General features: G+C 41.7%; 1 protein-coding gene across 1 annotated transcript in view; it reads left to right on the top strand.

The window, feature by feature from the left end:
- The window catches only part of grid2 (glutamate receptor, ionotropic, delta 2), a 351200-nt gene that overhangs the window by 229162 nt on the left and 109442 nt on the right, over window positions 1-12596 (top strand). The window contains exons 5-6 of the mRNA XM_076154034.1: window positions 2472-2525; window positions 10228-10401. Coding sequence (XP_076010149.1) covers window positions 2472-2525; window positions 10228-10401 — 228 coding nt within the window. The remainder of the gene's footprint in view (window positions 1-2471; window positions 2526-10227; window positions 10402-12596) is intronic.

Genomic DNA, 12596 nt, shown 5'->3' with positions numbered 1-12596 from the left:
TGCTTCCGCGTTAAGCCGTTAACAAGCATGCAGAAGCACACGTACGGGCAAACGCGACACGGTTTGGGATGTATGCAGCTGTGGAGGTTTTGGCGCTCGGTGTGTGTTTGTGTGTGAGCGAGAGGGAGAATCGAACGGTTCCATGCCCAGAGGAGTCATGTCTGGTGTCAAGAGTCTGACCTTTCGCTAATTAGCCTGAAACATCTGTTCAGACGGCCGCCCCAGGGAGGTCATAATGGGAGATGTGGAAACTGCCACGCATGCGCACACACACACGGACACACTTTTACAGTATATTCCAAAAAGTTTTCTCCCCCTAATCTTGTGAAATATGCTGCAATGTAATGTAGAGAGGCAGAGAGAGAGATAGACAGATAGATAGATAGATAGATAGATAGATAGATAGATAGATAGATAGATAGATAGATAGATAGATAGATAGATAGATAGATAGATAGATACTAGGAAGGATGGGAAAATGCTTCGGGAAAACTAACAGTAATATTTGTTTCCATGTTTCTCCGTCATTCTTCTCTCTCTCTCTTGCGACTAGTCTTCCATGTTTCCTGTGGACAGAATGTTTTACGGCAGCCGTCTGCATTACAATGATGAAGTTTTATGGAGACTGTGGAAGATTAAACCACTATTAGCCACGCGCCGTCACCCACTCCAGCTGTTGCCTTTTGTTTACGGCTAAAAAGTGTTTTATGGCACACAGCGCTATAGTCACCTAGACAATTACATCTAATGATATATGAGTGGCACTGTATTTTTACACTATGCGTCAGGGAGAGGAGGTAAAAGAGGGGAAGCACGGGAGCGGGCGCAGGCACTGAGTGTGAGGTTACTAATAATTAATGTAGAGGAGAGTCAATATGACGGGATGAGGAGTGGGGCAGAAGAAACAAGAAGGGAGAGTTAAATTAAAAGCACGGCGCGTGATTGGCAGGAAGAAAATGAGAGATGAAAGGGGTCAGAGGTAGAAACAAGAAAAAGATGAAAGTTAAAAGCAATGTATCAAGACGGAATCCTTCATTGTTGCCTAAATGAATCAGATGATTTGAGTGCTCTCAAATGGGCCTGCAGAGACAGGTGATGGATGAAGAGGCAGAGCAGAGACAAATACAGACAGCACAGAATAAATGATGGGACTATGGGTTTGGACATGGAGGAGAGTGTGGCAAAGACTTCATCATTTCGTAGGTTTCCCCAAGCCGCCGTCATTCATAGTGCAGAAATAAATGACCTGCCTTCCATTTCCAAGCAACTTCTGCACGGTGTTCCTAAGCCGTAACGGCAAAAACGCTTTGTTGAAACACAAATGGCTCATTGTGCAGTTCTGCTCCAAGCCCCTTTGCCTTTTTTTGACAAAGAAACGCTAAATTTGTGATACTTCATTACTTTTCAGCTGTGTGAGTGAGGGATGTAACTGTGAGTGCCACTTCAAGGAGTTGCTGTTTCTTCTCTTCATGGGTTTTTTCACTTGTTTGTATCGCTGCTGAATTGAGAGCAGAGGGAGAGAGGAGGCCAATGGCAGAAGCATTTTGGGATAAAGTGCCACTCGCCGCACCCCGTATCTGTCTGAGAGAATGATTGACAAGATGTGATAGACGGAAACAGAGGACGCTAAGGGGCAAGCGACAAGAAAGCTCTGCGAGAACAGCAACCCAACGGCACCATGTGAAGGACAGGGGATGAATTACAGATAACGATATATAGATTTAGAGATAACAATATAAAGATTTTAAGGAATTATTCTACGTCCTCTGGCCACACACAGTGTCTACTGTCTATTTTTATCCTAATTGATATTCTTTGGGAGCTTTCTGATAATGCAGCAACAAACCGAGAAATTTAGAGAGTTTTATTTTATTTTCATTTTTATTTTTTTATTTTTATTTTTATTTTTTATTTTTTGGCAGTCTTATCTCAGAATTCTGGTATATCCATCATGTTTTTATGCAAAAGAACATTTTAGATATATATTACATATTTAAAATTCATCATTTATCGTGTGTGTATGTGACACATATTCATAAAGTCTGCAATGCAACACGCTGGATGATTTCATTGTCCTTGTATGAATTCCAAACGCACAGATTTTTGTGTCTGTGAGTGTGTGTTCATGCATGTTGGTGTATGTTTGCATTGTGTTTACATGTGTTGTTGTAAGACTAAGCCTGGTCTTGTTTGATGTGTAGCTCTGGACACTTTTGTCACATACGTAATTTCCTTCAATGTCATATTCCAGGATCCGTAACAGGTTTTCGCAAATCCACGTTTTTCCTCAATATTTCGTCAAACATCATGTTATGGAACTAAAATGTGTTTTTCAACAAATTGTGCAATAATAATTCCAAATAAGGGATTTTATAGACTCAACCTACATCCTGCATGTACATAATGGGACATTATTGTTTTATTCCTTTTTGTTCCAATACTAAATGTGGCTGTATGTTGTTGTTTTGCAGGTGGTGGAGACGAACCTGGTGGCCTTTGATTGTCACTGGATCCTGATTAATGAGGTGGGTGCCCTAGACATGATTCATAGAGCCCATAGTGGGTGAGCCCTCAGGTCATCATATTGGTTGTAATATACTGGAAAGTGTTTGATCCCAGAGTCACACAACTCTCCTCCATGGACGAATGAATTTCTATTAGCATTTTTTCAGTATCACTACTTACATATTAAAATTATCCAAGTGGAGAAGTCTGACAGACCACAAAGTGTTCATATTCTTCTCCCAACGTGTATGTTGGAGGGTTTTGTCTTGTGATATATGTATTTAGTAGTGATCTGGCTTTGCTCACACATTTAATGGACTATTGGTCAAAAGAGAAACATAATTCAATTTTAATATTGAACGTGTATTGCCTTAAATAGGAACGCATCTTTGATCTTTGCTCGCCTTATACATAACCATCAGTATCAAACAGATTTGTGTGTGTGTGTGTGTGTGTGCGCGCGTGCGCGTGCATGTATGTATGTGCATGTGTGTTTTGATTTGTATGTGCGCTAGCTAATGCTGTGTGTCTTGGTGGCCTTGGGGGCATTACAGTGAACTGACAAGGCGCAGCAAGGGAGTCCATGGCTCAACAAACACACACACACACACACACACACACACACAAGACACACGAACAACAGTTTGAATAGAAGAAAAACATGAGCACAAACCAACTCTCTTCTTCTTCTCTCTCTCTCTCTCTCTCTCTCTCTCTCTCTCTCTCTCTCTCCCTCTCTCTTCCTCTGTCAAGTCGTTGCCTATGAGCATAACAGTTCTGCCAGGCACAGCGTTTCTTTTACTTATTTATGTATTTATTAAGTATAAATGCTTAATATGCATTTACTTCTAACAGAGCAACAAATCACAAACTGGAAATGGGAAACAAGTGGAGTCATACTGATATTCGTTGTTTGACCCTGAAATACTAAGTACTAGATGTAAAAACTTTTACTACCAGTATAACTAGCACAGTGGGCGCTCCATCATTTCTTTACTACCTGCTAGACTAAATTCACATGCGGCTGCTCGATGGAGCGTCTCCTTGGCTCTACATCCCGTTAGGTGTCTACCACAGTGTAACGCTCCTCAGACCTCCCGGCAGCTCCCTCCTCTTTGCTCCCCCGGGAGGCTCAACATGTCGTGGCTGCTGGCTGCTCGTATCACTTTGTACCTGCTGCTTCTGAAAAATCAATTGTGAAATGTAGTCTGGCAGGCGGGTGTTTCCCCCAGACATGAATATTTCAGTGGTGCTGAAGTACAGAATGTGATCTACTAATTATTCAGTACAGTTAAAGATAAAAAGAAATCATGTAAAATATATGAGAAATCATCAAACTGAAGCTCATTCATTCAATTCTTTCTTTCTTTTTCTTTCTTTCTTTCTTTAATGATATTCAGGAGTTGCCAGCTCTGGTGTTTTTGGCGTGATGCTCTCACACCCTCAGTCGCCCAAATACATTTGCATCTGTGATTTGAATCACAGTGACTCAGTATGATTCACTCAGAGAAACTGTGTGATTAGTTGATAAGCTAAAACTTGAGAGTTGTCTGTGTCCTCTTATCTCGCTCCTTTGTGCCACACTTTTATTATGGTGCTGCTCAGATTTATATATATATATCCTCCCACATTCATCACCTCATATATGTTTCCTTCTAAAGTCATTGGAATTGCAAAGCAGTAACCACAAATTGAATAAACTAAGATTAGCGAGCAAGGAGTTTATACCGTAACTGGCCAATCTCCTATTGAACTATGTCACTATTACTACTATTACAGAAAGAGGGGGAAAAAGCGAAAGAGAGAAAATTAGATATACTGCATGTTCTGAGGAAGAGAAAGGAAGGAGGCCAAATTGTGCGTAACAGGGAAGCAGAGGAGAAGCCTTTTGAGTTTGAGGAAGAGCAAGATCAAGAAGTTAAGATGTAACAAAATGGTGTTTTTCTAGAGGGGACACAAACTAAAATCAACCTTTTTGAGTTCTAGCTCCCATAGAAAGCGCAGATTTAGGGCAGTTACGAGAGAATCGTGATGAGTCGAGCCGATATTGTGCTCCTCCAAGTAAAAATGTCCAACAGTGAAACCCTGACAGTGTTACAAATTCCTGAACCAAACTCCTTTAGTGTTTCCGAGTTTGCTTCAGCCGTTGTACAAACCGATGCCAATGGATAACAAGTTGATTCAGTTGGCGTCAGTTTTTGAGAAATAAGATGGAAAAACATGTGTCACAGTCGCATCAGATAAGACTTTTGAACAGATTATTTTAATCTGTTATGTCCTTCCCCGCTCAGAAAATCATCAGAAACACCTCTTAAAAAGTTCTGATCCCTTCTTTTTCTTCCCTGCGTACAAGTCACAGTCTTCTACCACAGTCTCTAAAATGGATGAGCAGCCAGACTACTTTTTTTTGTCATACACAGTGTCTTATAGTATGGGCTCTTTGGAGAGTGAATATGAAAGTGTTCTCCCTCCCTGTGGTTTATTATGGATGAGGGGGTACTGTATGGTTGTCATAACTCCGCTTTATCTACAGCCAGCAGTCAGACAGCCCCACTGAGGGGGAGTTCACAGTTCATAATTGATCATACTTCCTTTGCACATCTCTCCGGTTCAGCTCAGGATGAGAGGACGAGGACGAGGGAGAGGGAAGATAATAAGACACTCGTGGGGTTCTGTTCTCCCTGCCGCTTAAGTTGCCCGGACAGCCAAAGTATTCCAATTTGGCCTCCATCTTTCACACCATCCGTCTGCATCTCCCTTGTTTCCACCCCCTCTTGTTTTGAATTTTTCACTCCACTTTGTGCCTCAGGAGAGCAGGTGCGTGGTGAGAAGATGATACAGGCCAGAGAGTTCAAATGTAGCCTGCATGCTGCTAAAATCCATTTTGGGAGCTTTTAATTGCAGGGGCATGTCATCTTAATGAATCGATTCAATAAAGAGCTGATGAAGCCCTTTCAAAATCCACCCTGGCGCCTCTGAAATGAAAAATGACCAGTCTCAAAAGGGGGTTGTTTTTTCCTTGTTGCTGAAAATATAACTCACCTAGAGATTAAACTCGCTCTCCAGACGCGTTCCCTCCAGCCTAAACTGGTTGGAGAACAGACTAGGACTTTAAAGGACGTTGTTATTTAGAGCGATAGGAGCTCTTACAGATGGCGAGGGAGGGAATAGTTGTCCCCATCCTGTGCACAGTTGGAAACTTCCCAGTATGACTGCGGCCATTTAAGATGATTATTGCTCAGAGGCTCCCCTGGATCAGATGGGTGTTAGTGTCTTCACACTTTTCTTCACAGCGTAGGATTGGATTAAGAAACATTCTGTCACTTTTTTTGTGCTGAAGTCTCTCATCCGTTTGCCTGCAGCTTACATGAAATATGGCTATGTTAACAACCAGATATATACTTTCCCTTCTACTTATATCTGCGCTCTAATCTTATCTGATCCATGCTGCCTCACTGCATACTGCATCTGTGTGTTTTCCTTATATTCTTTTGCACTTTGTCACCTTCTTCGCCACCCACGCAAGCTATTATTTCAGCCACACCACCCTCGCTCCATCCCTCCATCACTGTGAACGTGGGGATGAAAGGACAAACCAAATCCGAGTGTTACTTCACCAGAAATGCGGCAAAACGAATCCTCAACCGTCTCTGGAGGCATTTATAGACATCAACGCTACAAACCTTGTCACTTTGATCTGTTGAGTTGACTGTCCAGATCTGCCTGCAGAATCTAATAGAGCAAATCATCTGCAGAATTTCATCTCATCCACTGATCCTACTGACAGTAAAAGTGATGTTTGGAGGTTAATGTAATGTCGGCCGGATGCTCATCTCTGCCTGTCCTGCTGGAAACAGAGACAAAGAAACAGGGACGAGAAAAAGGAGAGTTGGGACAAAGTATAAAAAGGAAATTGTAGGATTAATTAAATTCACTCCAGCCATTTTACAGAGTTTCATGGTTCTCAGCTCATTGCACCTCGTAAAATCTATTTTCTTTGTGTTGTTTTTTTCCTTGTGAATCTCTCTCTCTCCTCGGCTTCATGTTAAAAATACGGATTTGGGGGTATAATGTCACTCTCAGGAAATAACTAGTTTCAGGTAGAGGAGAGTCCAGCGTGTGTAGCAGAGCGTTTCATAGTGTCTCAGTCCCGCAAGAAGATTTTGGCCCCAATTTCCCCTTGCAGACAAAACATCGTGTTATTGCCTAACACCGCTCTCTGTCACACTCATGTCAATGTGATGAAGTGGAAATTTGGGTTGTGATGCAGAGCTTTGGGGATTTGTCATGTTATTATGTCATGATGTAGTGTGTGTGTCAGGTATACTGCCAATTGAACTATTTTGGAGGCGCAGATACGAGGCATAGATCCCAAAACATCATCGTCATCGTCAAATGTATACAAAAACGTGTCATAAATGACCCAAACATGGAGGAGACAGGCTGGATTTGTTTGTGTTTTAATCAAAAAGTCTCACCCCAGAATAAAAGCAAAACAGGAGGATTTAGTGTTGCTATTACAAAGAGGAGGACTGGGAGGAGGGGAGGAGTAGGAAGAGCAGCTTTCCCTGCTCATTTACAGATAACAAGGGAGAGAAAAAATGAGGGATGCTGCGACTCTGAGGGAGGGAAGTGAGAGGGAGAGGAGTACAAACCATAGAGGTCAGGATATATGTTCAGAAAAAACAGGGATGCAGGATGCGCTTTCTGTTTTGACTCTCATCTTCAACTAAACCAATAAAAACAAGTATTTGGCGCTGTGTTGTGAGGGAAGACTTGTGAGATTGATGGAACGCCTGCAGTGCAAAACCTTAAGTTTGTGAGGTAAACAACCTTGCAGTAATGTGAGATAATGGGTGTTGTGAAAGTTGCCACGCTTGGCTTTGGGTGGTGAGGCTCTAGATGCACACAGCCATCATCTGGAGTGAAGGAGGTTATCACAACAGTGGATTAACAATTACACAAAATGCTGATAGATCATACTGATCTGCTCACTGAAAACTCGAGTTGATATGAGTGTAAAAGCGAGCGTGATGACAGATGTTCACACACCGTGCCTATAAATATCTACATAATCGCAAACAAGAGTAGTTATTTTATTAGTTTAAAGGTCATGAACAATGAATTTCATTTAAAATTATAATAACGACACAAATTATAATCAAATGTTCCAGTTCCAAGGGTGACCATTAAGAGCAGCATCAACATGTGGGCGCTTAAGTGGAAAATGTCGATAACGAAAACACAATTAATTAGTTATTTTGGATGAATCTAACCTGGTACATATAGATATTTATATACATACATACTGTACATACATATACATAGCAAATATCGAGTAAGTTTTCACTCAGGTTTTATTGACACAACTTAACGTGCAGTGAGCCGCCATATAACCCGTGAACATACATTTGCTGTTGCCATGGTGAGTAGTTGTGTGGATCGACATAACTCATACATTCCTATTCGTTGTTGCCCCCCCCCAGCCAGGGTCAATGTCAAGATGAAGAGATTTCCCTGGATGTTAAATAAACTTTAAAAGTATTTGAGCCTTTTGACTTTGGGTTAAAAATAAGATGCCTAAGGGAAGCAATGGGAGAGGCTATTTGTTCATACAGAGCTTGTGAGGTGAATGTCAAGTCTGCAGCCAGGTTCAACCTCCCAGGAATGCTGTGTGTGTTTGTGTGTGTGTGTGTGTGTGTGTGTGTGTGTGTGTGTGTGTGTGTGTGTGTGTGTGTGTGTTTGTGTGTGTGTGTGCGTGTGTGCATGTGTCTGTTTCTGAACACGTCGTTCTAACTAAGTCGCAGCTGTTAAAAGGCTAACAGCTTTTTCAAGCGCACTGCCACTGAAAGTCATCATGGGTAAAGTCGGTTAAGTTTGTCCCCAGAGAGACGGAGAGACACACACTCGCAGAAAGCGAGGAAGAGTTACAGACAAGTGCCTCTGTATGTGTGTGTGTGTGTGTGTGTTGTAGTGTGGTTGATCCTTTGAGTCTTGAGCTCTGGATGATCCAGCCAGTTTCTTAATATGACCTTGACTGCCCGCTGTTAATCTTAATTCTTTTTTGGACAACAGATCTGCCTTTTGCGTGCGTGCGTGCGTGCGTGCGTGCGTGCGTGCGTGCGTGCGTGCGTGCGTGCGTGCGTGCGTGCGTGCGTGCGTGCGTGCGTGCGTGCGTGCGTGATTCAACTCTATCCCCCTCAAGCTTTTTTATCTAGGCAACTGTTTGGGATTTGCGCCACGTTTTACCCCCTAAAGCCAGAAGATACTCTGGATGGCTTATATTGCCTGTTTAGACAGTATAAACTTCAGAAGACCGAACATTCACACAAGGTTAAACTCGCCTTTTGAAAGACTAAAATACCCATTTATTCAATTAAAATGTTTTGTGTCTAGACGAAATATTATGAAAATTATGAAACAGTGCATTAATCATTTTCATTTTATATCTCGTATTTTTTTTTAAATCCTAAATTAACCTTAACTTGAACCCAGAGGCATTTGCATATTTAAGCATTTAGATCAAAAACAACTTATCAGCCTCATTTATGCAGACAAATAGTGCCATACATCTAAAACCTGTTATATATATTGTATTACCTCTAATCACCATTGATTACATTCAGTGAGAACCCACAGACCTTCATTAATGTTAATTACATTCAAATAAAATCCATTGAGATTAGTCAATGAACCACTGAAACCTGTAATATTACCCCTCTTTAATATGAGATTTTTGTGTGTGTGTGTGTGTGTGTGTGTGTGTGTGTGTGTGTGTGTGTGTGTGTGTGTGTGTGTGTGAGAGAGAGTGTTTGTGTGCGTGTGTGTGTGTGTTTTATGATTATCTGTGTGCATGGTGTGCAGGCAGCATCCCATCCATCCTGTCAAGCAGACTGCCATGTTCAAATTAAATTAAATCAAAGGGGGTTTGCGTGATCGGAAGACTTAAAAGCAAGCTTATGAAAGCAAATGTACACACATAGACACAGACACACAAACACACACACACACAATTACCCACATGCTGGCATGTGCAGACACGTACACGCATGCATACACACAAAAGGCAGCGAGGGCCGTCTCAGTTGGTGGCGGTGTTACCTCCACCAGCGACGATAAACGTCAGTTCTCATCTCATCACCACACGACCCTGTGCACCAGCAGAGGATGGATGGAGATCATGGATGGAGAGACGAGGGAAGCGATTGTGTCCCGGGGCTAAAATTAGCAATGATTCCTCCCCCAAGGTTTTGCAAGGACATACAAACACATCTGTGCTCACAACATGGACACACACACACATACACATATAGGGAAACACATTAGTTAATCTCCTCATTCCCTCCTCTTCAAGCCGCTGAGTTTCATATGTAATAACCAGTTTTGCACATGATATCTCTGTTCCTCAGTGCACACACAGGTGATAATGGGAAAAGCAGAGCATGCAAAACAGGTCTATGCTGCTTTCAATGTCTCTTGTGTATTTGGTAAAAACATGTTTCTTTCACAAAGAAACAGCCAGTTCAGTCTGATTGGTTGTTGAGGTTTGTTGCTTTTACTTACTACATAAAAGTACAACTACAAATCTATTCATCTATTGTAAAGCACGGTGTTCTTCTTGTGTTGATGTTGATATTGATTCTTTCCTTTCTTTCTTCTTATCCACCCACCCCTGCCCAAATGTCCCCGCTCCTGTTCTCCTCCCTTTGTTACCTTTTGCAGGAGATCACAGACTATGACCTGCAGGAGTTAGTCCTGAAGTCAATTGGCCGGCTGACAGTGGTGCGCCAGACGTTCCCCATGCCTCAGAACGCCAGTCAGCGCTGCGTCAAACACAACCACAGGATTAACACCTCGCTCTGCGACCCCAAAAACCCCCGATCACACCAGCTGGAGGTGAGTTGGTGCGATGATCCGTCAGTTTGGGGACATCAGCTATTTTTGGCTGCAGGAAAACCTGTTCCTGATGTGCGACTCTAGTTTCTATGTCACAAAGTTTTAGACTAGAAGCCAGTTACTTTAGTTTAGGTGGTTAAGTTATTAGTCTCATGCAGCTTACGTACATATAAAGCTGAACCCAAACATACAACAAAGACTCATTTTAAACCTACAAATAAAACACATATTGGTCTGATTCTGATTATTTATATGTTTTTATATTTATTGTATTTATTCTTTTAAATACAGACAGAGGGGGAACAGAACCAAGCAGCCTTAGGGTTAAGCTCATTTTAGTGTGGAAAAAAGCCTTAAATGGTGTTTGCAGCAAATGAGTCCATCCTACCTAACTTATAAATAAACTAAATAGCTCTCATCTTATCACAATACTCACTACAAAGGCCATAACAAACTCCACATATTAATCAGCCTTTCATATTCCCCAACATGGCTCATTTAAGAATAAGATTGAGAACATTGTGCTGTTTAATTTGAGTCAAATATAAGAGCTATTTGAAAAGCTGGTCGATCTGAACCTAAAAGGTTTCAGTCAAAAACATCCGTAGTCGCCAAAGAGCCAAAACATTTTACCTGTGCAGAATTATTGTTAGACTGCTTTATGGCGTTTGTGCTTTTGCAGTTTTCAGAACACACACACATGGAAGTAGGTTCAGTCAGTGAGAGTGACGCCCAGTGAGATGATGAGCTCCAATTGGTCAAATGACAGCTGAGGACGTTATTGGACAGCTTTGGTCTTTTTTCCAATAATGAACAGCTTTCCACTCAACACAACACATAGCAGAGTTTAAGAGGACTATAAGAGGAAGACAGAAAGCTCCCAGGATGCTTTGCGTCTTATCAGATGACTTCATGACAAATAAAATAAATAAATGTGGCGCTACATGCAGCACACACACTTTAGAAATCCCCAGTAAAGGAAGGAAATGATGTATGCAATGATAGAAGAACAAAGTATGCCTACATCCTTCACTGGCAGCTTTGCAATTTATTTCACTTCAAGCCGGCAATCAGTTTGCATGCTAGAGATCATCTCTGCTGTTAGAGTGTGTTTGCTACAGGTCCACTATGCAACACGTCTTCCTCTTACACTAAGCGTACTGATTTCACATCGTCACCGCTTGTGCCTGGGAGGTTTTGCACCGGGAACGTAAATAATGTGGGGAAAACTTTCCTTGGGTGTGTTTGTGTGTGTTCATCTTACAGTAACGTCGCAGAAAACACACAATGACATGCCCCCTCTTTCACAATCTCCTTTACGTACTTTTTTTTTCATTTGTCCCCCAGGGTGGCAATATGTATTTATTATTTTATCATCTCTTTTTTGTGCATGTGTGACTCATCAGAGTGCCATCAAACAGAGTGGAGGAAATGGAACACACTCTTATTTATGTGTCAAGACCGAATTGCGAAATTGAATTAATGTGCTGTTGATTTATGTGGATGCACAAAACCCTTGGGGAAACTATCTGATGAAAGTTGGAAATAAAGTGGAAATGGAAACGTGGGCCTAATGTTTATGTGCACATTTCCATTTGAGGTCCTAAGACAGTTATTTCGATGGTGTTACCCACTTAAATCAATGGCTGAGAACACTCTTGCTAGATATTACACACCATATGTCAGGACGGTGAAAAACCACAGAATAAATACGTAACACTTAAACTGACAGTCTTTTGGCAATGTTTGACAGATTGCTTTAACTGCACATTATGCAAATTCGGAGCTCACTGCGATCCAACTTAAATCTAACCTGGCCCTCAAGCAACCAGGAAATAAGATGTAAATAATGATGATGTGAACTGTAAAAAGAGAAAAGTCCATACTTCAGCCTTTGTTCTTCAGAGGACCAAATGTATGCACGTATGTAAATCGTATGTAAACACGTGTGCATGTGTGAAGAACACATCTATGTCAAGGACAATGTGCTTATTTGTGTCCAACACAAAAACAAAGAGGGAGAGGGAGACATTTACAAGAACACACAAATACACAAGTTGGATAGAATGTTTGTGTGTGTGTGTGTGTGTGTGTGTGTGTGTGTGTGTGTGTGTGTGTGTGTGTGTGTGTGTGTGTGTGTGTGTGTGTGTGTGTGTGTGTGTGTGTTAAGGAGAGAGAGAGAGAGAGAGAGAGAG

The sequence above is a fragment of the Genypterus blacodes genome, unplaced genomic scaffold (assembly GCF_046128005.1).
Source record: "Genypterus blacodes isolate CSIRO-AG114 ecotype Tasmania unplaced genomic scaffold, CSIRO-AGI_Gbla_v1 ptg000061l_1, whole genome shotgun sequence".
NCBI lineage: Eukaryota > Metazoa > Chordata > Actinopteri > Ophidiiformes > Ophidiidae > Genypterus > Genypterus blacodes.
The sequence above is the reverse complement of the archived record's forward strand: the minus strand, read 5'-3'. Positions and strand labels throughout refer to the sequence as shown.